Source organism: Dreissena polymorpha, chromosome 1, assembly GCF_020536995.1.
Source record: "Dreissena polymorpha isolate Duluth1 chromosome 1, UMN_Dpol_1.0, whole genome shotgun sequence".
In the NCBI taxonomy this organism is placed as follows: Eukaryota; Metazoa; Mollusca; class Bivalvia; order Myida; family Dreissenidae; genus Dreissena; species Dreissena polymorpha.
The window spans coordinates 114,800,925-114,814,689 of NC_068355.1; the positions used below are offsets into that span (position 1 = coordinate 114,800,925).

General features: G+C 34.1%; 1 protein-coding gene across 14 annotated transcripts in view; it reads right to left on the bottom strand.

Moving 5' to 3' along the window:
* The window catches only part of LOC127845704 (1-phosphatidylinositol 4,5-bisphosphate phosphodiesterase eta-2-like), a 146,212-nt gene that overhangs the window by 35,212 nt on the left and 97,235 nt on the right, over positions 1 to 13,765 (bottom strand). For all 14 annotated transcript variants that reach the window (XM_052376848.1, XM_052376867.1, XM_052376841.1 and 11 more), the window contains one exon: positions 13,181 to 13,336. In XM_052376848.1, coding sequence (XP_052232808.1) covers positions 13,181 to 13,336 — 156 coding nt within the window. The remainder of the gene's footprint in view (positions 1 to 13,180; positions 13,337 to 13,765) is intronic.

Genomic DNA, 13,765 nt, shown 5'->3' on the forward strand with positions numbered 1-13,765 from the left:
CATATAAACAATTAGTAGGTACATTAAGCGGGAAGAAGCGACATTCCGATAGGTATATTTCAGTTATATGTAACGAACAGAAAAATATAAGAATCGTGACTCGCAAAATGCATATAAACAATTAGTAGGTACATTAAGCAATACAAATTGGAGATGTCAAATTAAATGGAGACCCAAAAGTACAGAGGCGTAAAAGTCCGGTATGCACACGTTTGACGCCCATTACTTGATGACAGGCGTGGGTCACGAATAAGGCGAGTACGTAACGAAATTGGTATAAAAGCGGAGTAATTTTAACGGACCAGGAGCCATTTGACCCATTCGAGCCAATCGAGTAGAGTAGTCACGCTTTCTTGACGTGGCGGCCAATAGGCCGCCGCACTGTAAAATTGTACTTCATGAACATTAGAAGCGTTGTGTTAGAAAATATTCAACAGAAATAAATCTCGATGGAAACAGAAATGAACTTTAGTTGATACTGTGTGTTCACAATGTGTAATTACGTGACACAGTACATTTTATGGTGCCGTGACCAGGATGAACCAGAAGTGCCACTCATTTCAACGACCAACAGGAAAAAAACCAACGCGACATGGAAAACGGAGTACAAACAACACTATACGGAATCACAGGCCAACGGAACAAAAAAGAACGCAGATGGAAAAACCGGTAAGTGTTTTCATAAATTATGGCAAACAGGGGTTTATTTCAAATTTTATCAAGTAAGAAATAAAAAGTAAAAGGCGTCATGACAACGAAATTTTTAAAAATTGTTTTAAAGAATTTTACGTAGTCAGATGTTAAAAATAATAATGATGATAATCAATTATGTACAAACAAATTTTGCAAATATCCAAATCATGCCAATTTTGCATTTATCGGTACATTTTTATAAATAGCGGTGAATTGAGAATAAAAAGAGATATTTGAGTTTTACATTATTTTTATGAGTTATGGAAATCATTAAATTAAAGGTGTACACACAGAGAGTATTTAAAGAATTTTTATATATTTTTAGTATTGTTAGAATATAGGATTATGTACGGACTTATGTGTTTTTTTTTGCATACCAATACATTTTAAATTGTTGGAATGTTTGTAAATGTTCATTAAATTAAAATGTACGAGGAAAAATAAGAGTATTTAAAACAGTTTTGTTTATTATTTTAATAAAGAAAACAAGGGACAAAATTGTCACAAAACCAGGTTTTCATTGTGAAAAAAAAATCTGATAAAGGGAGAAAACTCAAACTGAACTTTTGAAATGAACAAACAAAATTAACCCCCTTTGTAAGTTTAAAAAAAAAAAAAAATCTATTTTTAGTCGTGGCGACCTTGACATTGGAGATATTGACGTGATTCTTTCGTGCCACACACCGTCCCATGATGGTGAACAAATGTGCCAAATGATTTTAAAATCTCACAATGAATGACATAGTTATGGCCAGGACAAGCTCTTTTATGGCCATTTTTGACCTTTGAACTCAAAGTGTGACCTTGACCTTGGAGATATCGACGTAATTATTTCGCGCGACACACCGTCCAATGATGGTGAACAAATGTGCCAAATGATTTTAAAATCTGACAATGAACGACATAGTTATGGCCCGGACAAGCTTGTTCCGCCCGCCCGCCAGCCAGCCCGCCAGCCAGCCAGCCAGCCAGCCAGCCCGCCCGCATTTGCCAATCTAATAACCAGTTTTTTCCTTCGGAAAACCTGGTTAATAAGGCGGGTTTTGTTTATTAGAATGATAAAGAAAATTAAAGAGGACGAATAAATAAAACTATTGGAAAATTTAAAAATAGTTTTCCGAATTGTAAAAGAAAGCAAATAGGAAATAAGAACAGTAATGGTAATTGCCAATATGAATAGGGCAGACACTTAAAAAAAATAAATTATGTAAATATGTACATACGTCTTTGTGTTGATGCAAATATATGTAGGATATCGGTAATATTGAAGGTCTCGAGTAATTTTAAGTAAGAATTTAATGCGATCTGACGCGTATAGTGCAGTTAAAATATAACGATATGTACGCATTAAATTTCTAATATAATTGTTTAAGGGTTACAATGATATTTTATGAGCACGGCTGACTGATCAGCGTTCGGACATACCGAGCCCGAGGTTCTGATAACCTTAGCGTCCTCATGAGTTAGAGAATTTATCCCTGTGCCATCGAAGCAAATTATGCTACTGACAGAAGATGCGATGTCGCATAAGAATTATTTGAGTAGTTCGATTAGGAGCAAAGACCTGAATTTTGAAGTATACCGATACGTGTTCTTATATTATGAATGCATATATATAAAAGTCTGCCTTGTCATATTTGCGCATTTTTACAAGTGCACAGGTCAAACATGTCAATAAATCTATGCCCAACGGCAAAACTATAGTGATAAAGATGAGATTTATGAAATCATTATATGAACAGGTACGTCTGTCATTACCAAATACTCTAGGGCAACAAAGTGGCGCACGCCTGTCAAAAAATTTGCTGGCTGCACGTGCGTAAAATGACAAAATACCAAATAGTCGAAATAGTAATCATATGATGCCTAAGGCGGTACACAAGTCATATTAAGTAAATGGCTTGTCAGATGTCAAACTGTCATGTACTTATCCGAAGTATGTTTTGAGGAACTGACTTATATTTTTCGTTGTAAAGAATTTATTTTTTTGAATAAGATATCACAGTAAGTTGTCATGACGATATTTAACAATAACTAAGGGGATATTAATAAATGTTTGCCATGATTTTGAACAACTGATACTTGTATCACCACGACGCAGATAAAATATCGAGATTTGAAGACAACGCCGAAGAAGAGCGACTTCGCGAGACAACGCCTTCCACAACGAATAGAAGAAACAAACAACATGATTAGGATGGAACATCACGGCGTTTACTCTCAAAGTGAATACCTGGTTCTATCGCTAAAAGAAGACCAACGCCAGAAGATTTCGAAGGACAACAAGTGACGCAACACTGGACACAATACTTGTGACGTTAAACACTATAGAGTAGATGCAGCCGTTCATCTGTTTGACGTGCGTAGATAACGCATTTGGAATGATACTTCCGAGGCCTAAGACATCAAGGAGAACACTGCTATAGTTAATACCTCGTGAGCATTATGGCCAATAGAAGATCTTAATGTCCCGAGAGAAACGAAGACGCTGGGACCATCAACAAACGTACAAACGACAACGAAAACAACAACGACGATGAATACAACGGAAACGACAATCAACGACGCAAGTTAAACATCGGAAAGCAGAGCTGAATCAACAAACGCATTCCAATCGCCACGGACGAACCTACAACCGGCTTATCTTCATGACGGCGGCAATGACTTCAATGAAACATTGTATTCGCCGCGAGCTACAACTTCAAGACAACATGGACGACACCAGATGTACAGATGGCCAACGATCAACAGATGATGTTCTACACAACATTTTGATTGACATTTAAATTGTATAACAATTACTAATGTTATTTATTTCAGCAGAGACCCTTGTCAAGGAAATCTTATTGTTATCTGCATATTCTCCATCATTTGTGTGTGTTTATATGAATCTAGTTTCTTTCTTCATTAAAATAGTAATTTAATAGTAAAAATTTTAAAAGATTTTTTTAATATCATAAAAAATGGGTATATTTCAGTAAAATGTATATGCAATGTATTTTATTATTATGAGTTTATTTTTTGAAAGGATAATAGATATATTTCAGTAATATGTAACGAACAGAAAAATATAAGAATCGTGACTCGCAAAATGCATATAAACAATTAGAAGGTACATTAAGCGGGAAGAAGCGACATTCCGATAGGTATATTTCAGTAATATGTAACGAACAGAAAAATATAAGAATCGTGACTCGCAAAATGCATATAAACAATTAGAAGGTACATTAAGCAATACAAATTGGAGATGTCAAATTAAATGGAGACCCGCGAGTACAGAGGCGTAAAAGTCCGGTATGCACACATTTGACGCCCATTACTTGATGACAGGCGTGGGTCACGAATTAGGCGAGTACGTAACGAAATTGGTATAAAAGCGGAGTAATTTTAACGGACCAGGAGCCATTTGACCCATTCGAGCCAATCGAGTAGAGTAGTCACGCTTTCTTGACGTGGCGGCCAATAGGCCGCCGCGCTGCAAAATTGTACTTCATGAACATTAGAAGCGTTGTGTTAGAAAATATTCAACAGAAATAAATCTCGATGGAAACAGAAATGAACTTTAGTTGATACTGTGTGTTCACAATGTGTAATTACGTGACACATTGATCAAATCTGCCTTTGTGTTTTTTGAGTAATAAGTTTGACATCTGACTCAGCATTTTTACCCCTTATGAGACAAATTTTATGAGGACTGTCAGTGACATTAATGGAAGACATGTTTTGTGCCATGTTGGAAATAAGGCAGAGAACAGGGCTTCAGGTTGATTGACCATTTTCGAATCATGAAATAATATGTCATAGTTTGCAAATATTTCAACTTTTCAATTATGATTGACTGTATTTAATGGAACGCCATATACACCAGTATAAGACCATAATATACAATGTTAAATTATCTTAAACTTATCTCATATGAAGCTGTGACAGGCACTATATGAACTAGAGCTTTGTCACAGACGTGACATACCCCCACATGCTGCATTGACACAGAATATTTTGCATGCTGTCTCCACAAAACAAGAGAAGCTAATTTATGGCGATTCTTAAAAATTATTATGCCATTATCATTTATGGCCATTTTGACCTTTGAAATCTTGAATTCTTTCCCATGACACGCCATCCAATTACTGTGAAAAAAATAATGAACAGAGTCATTTTAAAAATCTCACAATGAATGACATAGTTATGGCCCGTACAAGCTATTTTTGGCCATTTTTGAATTTTGAGCTCCAAGTGTGACCTTGACCTTGGAGATATTGACTCGATTCTTTCCCATGACACACCGTCCAATAATTGTGAACAAATGTACCGAGTTATTTTAAAATCTCACATTAAATGATATAGTTATGGCAGGGACAAGATCATTAATGACATTTTTTGATTTTTGAACTCAAAGTGTGACCTTGACCTTGGAGATATCGATGTATTTTTTTTGGCATGACACACCGTCCAATAATTGTGAACAAATGTACTGAGTAATTTTAAAATCTAACAATAAGGCCAGAATTCTTTAATAAAATGATTTTCAGACCCGCCGACTCCAATTTTTGACGAAATCCCCCCCCAAAAAAATCTCTTTTTTTTTTCGGATGCCGAAAGGTGGCTTTTAAACACGAAATGCTTGCCAGGTTTAAGAAAAAGTTCAAATAAGTTATAAATCATCATAATAAACCCAGTTTTAATTACCCACATTAATACGTGAACAACCTTCATCATGTACATGTGCTGGAATTTACCAAAAGCTACTCCATCATTGTTTGTTCAAGAACGCTACAACGCTTTCAGCAGCAAAGTCGGCTTATTTCCCAATAATTATGTTACCTTCAAATTAAATCCTGAATGGAATCGATTTGTTAGTAAACATTGTTCTATTTTTTACAATTTCATAAATTGATAGTATTAAAACGATTTTAATTTAACAGGTGCTCGAAATGCGAAACCCATTTACGCCTATCAACTTTAAACCTTCCATATTTTATGCACAAATACGGTCATATTTTAGAGAATAATAATTAATGTGTTGTTTAATGCAGTTGTAGTGAAGAATGTTTGCATATAATATGTTTTTTTTTGTTATTTTCAGTGGGTACGAAACTTCGGTTTTGTTCCGAACTGGTTCGTACCAAAAGTTCAAAAATCGCAAAATCAACAGTTTTTAAAACGATTTCAAGCCATGAATGTCCAAATTAAATAGTCAAGTTTATGGGGGTTATTATCGGATTAACGGCTCCTGTATGACATTGAACTATCAATTATGTTATCCTGGGATAAACTGTCACGAAGATCAATAATTATAACGATTATTAGCCATATAATTAGGGACGCTATTTCCTTAATCAATACCATGACAAAAACACATGTTAACTTGTTTCAACAGACATTTGTGAGCATTTATGTTTAACAGTTCCATTAATATAATGTTCTGGGACCGATATATTTTAATTAAGATACCAACTATTTCTGAAATCAAAAGTAGGTCTTTCACTCATTGTACTATATTTCGGATATGTTAAAATTCAGACATATAAAGATAGTGATATTTATGTGTTGATTTGTTGTATATAGTTTGTAAAAATATGTTTTGTGTTATTTCAGACAACAATAATGGATAGTGGCAATTATCCTGGGCCTTTCTGTCAAGAAATATTTGTGAAAAATATTCATTTAATTCAACCTGGAAATCAACCACCACAGCTAACAGAAAGCTTTTAACAATAGGTGTTGTTTTAGAATTTGTGAAACTTGATAATAAACAGAAGTTGATGTATATCATGTCCAAATGACCAAATGTATAAACTGTTTTACAATTTGAATTTAGATGCTTTATTTTCTGATGTTTGATTTATTTTTCCTTTCAGATGATGTATATTTGTGTGATTCTAGGTTTTAATAAATAATTCTGAAACATTTATGCAGCATACTGTTACATTATTATTAACTTTATTATATTATGTTGGTAATCTGGTTTATCAAGTGGAAAAAATGTTATTTATATAAAAATAAAGCTTATTAAGACTTATGAAGATACATAGAGAATAATAAGTTGGTGATGTGGATGGAGAATGGTTATCTGGCAAGTCGGAGGAAGTTATCGGGTGAGCTGAAGGCGAACTCGATAAGATCCTCCAATAAGCCAGATAACCATTCTCCATCCACGTCACCAACCTATTATTCTATTTATCCTGTCACATTTACAACATTCGTTGAAATGTTTCTAAAATATATAGTTTTCCAGTATTTTGTGTTTAAATATTTAATATGGGAAAAAACACGGCGCAGCAAAAACATTGTGACGTCACGTCATGCAAAACGGTAAGGCTAGCTTCCGTCTTGTTAAACAACAAAGAAATCGAGTCAATCGTTATTAATACAATACACAAAGACAAAATTAAGCTGTTAAAATAATAAATTTTTAAACAAACAGTACTTTACACGTATGTTGTAATTTTTTTAATTGAAAACAAGTATATTTTATAAATAGAAAATAGTACTGGTGTGCGCATGCGCAGACAGCAACTGAAGGATATTCAAGGTCACATGGTCATCTAGCCTAATATCTTTTGGGATATTAGGTTACCTGGTTATTGGGCTGATTTAAAGGCATGTGACAGGATAATTATTGTTATTTATGTATTAACATACTTCTCAAAGTTATAAAAATACTGTCAATGCTATTATTCATTAATGTAGTAATGTTCATTAAATGATTGTCCTTATTAATAAAGTTTGATTTACCGGCGGTTTTCACACCGCAATAAAGTGGCAACAACTTTTTATGGGCCAGGGAAACCCCTGAAAGGCGTTTTGTTATGCTATTTGTATTTGTCTACAGTATTGATTTTTACTGGACAATATAAAACTGTTAAATGCTTCTTTTAAACCTCAATAACTTTTTGTTGTTTGTTGAGATACAGTATTTTTAATGCAAAATATGGATTCCTTGTGAAAAAAAACCCATAGAGGCAAGTTTTAACAAAATGAGACAATTAAAACAAAAAAATAAATTCAAATGATAGCAAAATGAAGAAAAGTTATTTTGTTCCAGGCACTAAGTCCGCAAAACGCAAGGAACTATGACCTAAATGCTCAGCAAAAAAATTACCAAAAAGTTTATTATGGACAAGTGAAAAAAATGCATAACTTTTGAACCAGTTAAGATATTTTTAAAATTCAAACTAATTTAAAAACTGCACATCAAGACAGTCTGATTTTGACCATTTTGCACATCAACAAGTTTAAAAAAAATCACTGCGGTTACTTAGTAAAAAGAACTTCATACCATAACATTTTTAAAACAAGAGCACCGCTTTGCGGGTGCAGACCGCTCATCTATTTTCTTTTTAAAGGTGAAGGGACTCTCATTTTCAATCACAAAGAAGGGAGGGGTGGAGTGAAGAGGGGTGTATAGTGTGGGGGTGTGGACATTTATTACATTATCTTCCAAAAATGTGAAAAAAATGCAAAAAAAAAAAAAAAATCGGGGGTGTGGGGTGTGGGGGGATTCTTGGGTGCGATGGTTGGACTGTATTTCAAACATAAAATAATAAAAATAAATATTTGTGTTTTTTTAACCGTTTCAAAAAAAAAAATTGGGGGGGGGGGGGTGAGGTTGGGGGGGGGGGGGGGGTATAGTGTGAGGGTGTGGTGGTAATTTGTGAGATGATCTTTAAAAAAAAAAAAAAATTAGGGGGGGGGGTGGGGAATTCGGGTGGGGGGAGGGATTCTTGGGTGCGATGGTTGGACGGTATTTCAAACATAAAGTAATAAAAATAAATAGTTGTGTTTTAAACCGTTTAAAAAAAAATTGGGGAGGGGGGGGGGGGGTATAGTGTGAGGGTGTGGTGGTCATTTGTGAGATGATCTTAAAAAAAAAAAAAAAAAATATTGTGGTATGTTAGGTAAGAGTAACTTTGTCAAAGTATCAATCAAATCTAATCATAAATAAAGAAGTTATGGCAATTTTAGCAAAATTTAATAATTTGACCTTGAGAGTCAAGGTCATTCAAAGGTCAAGGTAAAATTCAACTTGGCAGGTACAGTAACCTCATGATAGCATGAAAGTATTTGAAGTTTGAAAGCAATAGCCTTGATACTTAAGAAGTAAAGTGGATCGAAACACAAAATTTAACCATATATTCAAAGTTACTAAGTCAAAAAAGGGCCATCATTCCGTAAAAATGACATCCAGAGTAATGCAACATGTCCTTTTACTGTACCCTTATGATAGTTTGCGAGTGTTCCAAGTATAAAAGCAATATCTATTATATTTTAGGGGTAAAGTGGACCAAAACACAAAACTTAACCAAACTTTCAATTTTCTAAGTTTAAAGGGCCCATAATTCCGTCCAAATGCCAGTCAGAGTTACATAACTTTGCCTGCACAGTCCCCTTATGATAGTTAATAAGTGTTGCAAGTATGAAAGCAATAGCTTTGATACTGTAGGAATAAAGTGGACCTAAACACAAAACTTAACCAAATTTTCAATTTTCTTAGTATAAAAAGGGCACATAATTCTGTCAAAATGCCAGTCAGAGTTACATTACTTTGCCTGCACAGTCCCCTTATGATAGTAAGTAAGTGTTGCAAGTATGAAAGCAATAGCTTTGATACTTAAGGAATAAAATGGACCTAAACACAAAACTTAACCAAAATTTTCAATTTTCTAAGTATAAAAAGGGCACATAATTCTGTCAAAATGCACGCCAGAGTTATCTAACTTTGCCTGCCCAGTCCCCTCATGATAGTAAGTAAGTGTACCAAGTTTGAATGCAATAGCATTGATACTTTCTGAAAAAAGTGGACCTAAACGCAAAACTTAACCAAAATTTTCAATTTTCTAAGTATAAAAAGGGCACATAATTCAGTCAAAATGCATGCCAGAGTTATCTAACTTTGCCTGCCCAGTCCCCTCATGATAGTAAGTAAGTGTACCAAGTTTGAATGCAATAGCATTGATACTTTCTGAGAAAAGTGGACCTAAACGCAAAACTTAACCGGACGCTGTAGCCGACACCACGCCAAGGTGATGACAAAGCTCATATTTTTTTTTTTTTAAATAGATGAGCTAATGAGTGCATATTTGGTCACCCATCTTCTTTTCTTTCTTTTTTTTATTCCATCCTCCTACCCGACACTTTTAGAAGAAAAATCCGAAAATCATTTTATAAAAAAATTCTGGCCTAAATGACATGGTTATGGCCAGGACAAGATTTTTTATGGCCATTTTTTACCTTTGAACTCAAAGTGTGACCTTGACGTTGCAGATATCGAAGTAATTCTTTCGCATGACACACTGTCCAATTATGGTGAACAAATGTGCCAAATGATTTTAAAATCTCACAATGAACAACATTGTTATGGCCCGGACAAGCTCATTTATGGCAATTTTTTACCTTTGAACTCAAAATGTTACCTTGACCTTCGAGATAATGACGTTATTCTTTTGCATGACACACTGTCCAATGATGGTGAACAAATGTGCCAAATGATTAAAAAATCTCACAAAGAACAACATAGTAATGGCCTGGACAAGTTCATCTATGGCCATTTTTGACATTTGAACTCAAAGTGTGACCTTGACCTTGGAGATATCGATGTAAATCTTTCGCATAACACACCGTCTAATGATGGTGAATACATGTGCCAAATGAGTTCAAAGTCTCACAATAAATGATAAAGTTATGGTCCAGACAAGCTCATTTATAGGCATTTTGACCTTTGAACTCCAAGTGTGACCTTGACCTTGGAAATATTGACGTACTTCTTTCGCATGACACACTGTCCCATGATGGTGAACAAATGTACCAATTAATTTTAAAATATAACGATAAATGACATAGTTATGGTTGATCTGGACAAACTTTCGGTTTAAAAACAGACTAAGTGACCCCGTGACCTAGTTTTTGACCCAACATGACCCATATTCAAATTTTACATAGACATCATCTAGATACAACTTCTGACCAAGTTTGGTTAAGATCGGATGAGATTTTCGGGACAGACAGACCGACAAAGTGACTCCTATATAGCCCCCCTTACCAATGGTACTTCAATGGTAATTGGGGTATAACTACAACGTACAGAGATCTGTAAGACTGCATCAGGCACTATATGAGCTACAGTGTACAAAGACTGCATTAAAAAGTTAAGATAAAACACACGGTGTGTTCTGTTACATGTACCCTTTAAATAGTATATGTAAGGTAATGACAACCAAATGAAGTAAACTATTTGTAGACTTTTCAGCTGTGCAAAAATACATACAGCTTAATTGAAACATTATTTCTATCTATGGTACGTATATGAATTAAGTATCTGTAAACACATATCCTTTTCATTTAAAGTCCTAAATATTTAATGCTTTATGAAATGAACATTACATACCTATCATCTTCATCATTACTAACTGCAGTTTATTGATTTAGAATGTTAGTGCTTTCTTTCCAAAGAATGATTTTATGAAAAAATTTATGATTTCACATATAAAAAAAGCTTCTATTTTGTAAAACATGATCTTTAATTGATTAAAACTGCACACACCCGGGATTCGAGAATACATTTTGTGAATGTATGTAAAAACCCTGTCAGTTGAAGACCAGCCTGTCTTTTTTCATGAGACATTGTTTTTTACTGATGAACATCTTTCCTTACAATTCCTATCTGTCATGCCTGGCATTGGCAGGAAGGAAATTTGAACCTCTTGATTTAACTATCTGCTGGGTTATAGGCAACAGGCCAAGTCAGTTGGGCTCCAACCTGCGACACCCTGCTTCGGTAGCACATACCCATATCACAGATGGTTGACATACTATGAACTTAACTTTATTGAGTTGTTTTGTTATAATGCTGTATTTAATAAGTCATAAACATATGTTATATTATCTTGTTCACACCACTTTATAAGTGAGTGGGCTCATTCAAATGACTTGGACATAACTCTAGTCTCTGTTTTATCTTCATGTGAGAAGCATGCTAAACACACGATGCTTTCAAGGTTAAACCGAGGACTTTAATAACCAATGGTTATTGTTCTTCCAATACTATGTTATTATTGTAAGTTTTCAAAACTTAAACATGTTTGGGCAATTTAATTCAATTACGCTTATTTCTTTTTTTTGTATATTGTTTGCATATATGTTTATACAAATGCCCAGCTAGCACATAACGTTCAAATAACGTTATGCTTAAGTTCTTTTTAGGTTATGATTACACAGAACGTTCCCAGAACGTTTTCAGAACGTTGTAACAAAAATCAAACTATCAGTATTTGTAACTTATTTTAGTTATATATGTTATGAAAGTCACATTTGAACAGTGTGTTTGTACGATCCTAGGATGTATTGGTGGACTTTAAAAGTGTAACGTTCCTATAACATTCTTACAACGTTTTTGTCGAAATGTTTTCGGGAAACCTAATTTCAACGTTACATTTTACTGTTTTGAGTCACTGTGACCTTGACCTTTGACCTGAAAATCAATAGGGGTCATCTGCCAGTCATGATAAATGTACCTATGAAGTTTCATGATCCTAGGCCTTAGCATTCTTGAGTTATCATCCGGAAACCATTTTTTTATTTCAAGTCACTGTGACCTTGACCTTTGACCTAGTGACCTGAATATCGATAGGAGTCATCTGCCAGTCATGATCAATGTACCTATGAAGTTTCATGAACCTAGGCCAAGGCGTTCTTGAGTTATCATCCGGAAACCATCTGGTGGACGGACCGACGGACCGATCGACCGACATGTGCAAAACAATATACCCCCTCTTCTTCAAAGAGGGGCATAAAAATATAGCAACACTTACCCTGGTTTCCGGTTGGTAATTTTTATGAAACACTTTATTGTTTTTTCAAACATAGCATCAATTAACCTAGTTTCCAGTTGGTCATTATTTTGAAACACTTATGTTTATACCAACATAGCAACACTTTAGCTGGTTAACAGTTGGTTATTTTTATGACACACTTTTTAAATTGATATAGTTTGTACAGATTGCATAAGCATGAATAATGGAAGCAGTATTGTACAATGCTGATGTCATCATAAAAATGTTTAGAGTTTAAACATTATCTTTTAATAATGGCGAGATATGGGCGGTAATCTGAACTGAATGTGGCCTCTAGTGTTCATAAAGTCTTTGTTAAGAATGCGCTACAAACCACTGACAAAAGATGATCACAAAAGCTCACAATGGGTATGTTGTGTTCTTTACGTTGAGCTTAAAATATGTTTCCACTTCACCATAACTTAATTAAAATACTGTTCAAAACTTAACTAATTTTGCCAGCCTTTTAAAGAAAATAAGTCATTCAAAATATTTGGAATAAAAAACTGAATACATGTTTTCAAGTTTGTGACACAAAAATACTATTTAACCGACTTATACAGAATAATTTAATTGTTTTTAATTTGTGTGACACAAAAATACCACTTTTTCAGAAGACACAATACTTTTAAAAATTCTTTTTTTGATACACTCACACGATGTGTTTTTCTTCCGGAATCTTTTCTCTGACCCAGTGTAGTAAAGTCGGAGAGATTTCGAGTCCAAACAGAAGTGACGCGTGTATAAGATTCCACCACCTTTAATCTTGTTTAAATCGTCACCTGCACTTAGTTCATGCAGTAGATCGTCCACTGAAATCAAAAAAATGTTTTTGTAAATTTTGCAAACTAAAAATTATTTCTGTGATAGCTTTGTAGCTTGGGTTAACTATTGTGTTCTGCAGTTATACATTTTATTTTAAAAATAATGCCAGTAATTTGAACAGATAATAAGTTGTCTTTTTTGCTGATTTTATGCCGTTATTTGGTCATATACCAAATGGCAAATATTTCCCAAATCTAGTCCAAATATTCCCAATTGATTGTTTGACTTTTTGATATTTAGCAATTTCATAAATTACTGTTCTATTGTTGTTATATCCATTTTACTTATATGTTCATGTGGAATTTATTGGTTTACAAAAGTGTGCAATAGCTCAAACTTTATATATCAAAGCAATCTTTTTTTTAATTCAAATAAATTGATGGTAAATTATGTTGTTTCTTTGATTATCAAGGACA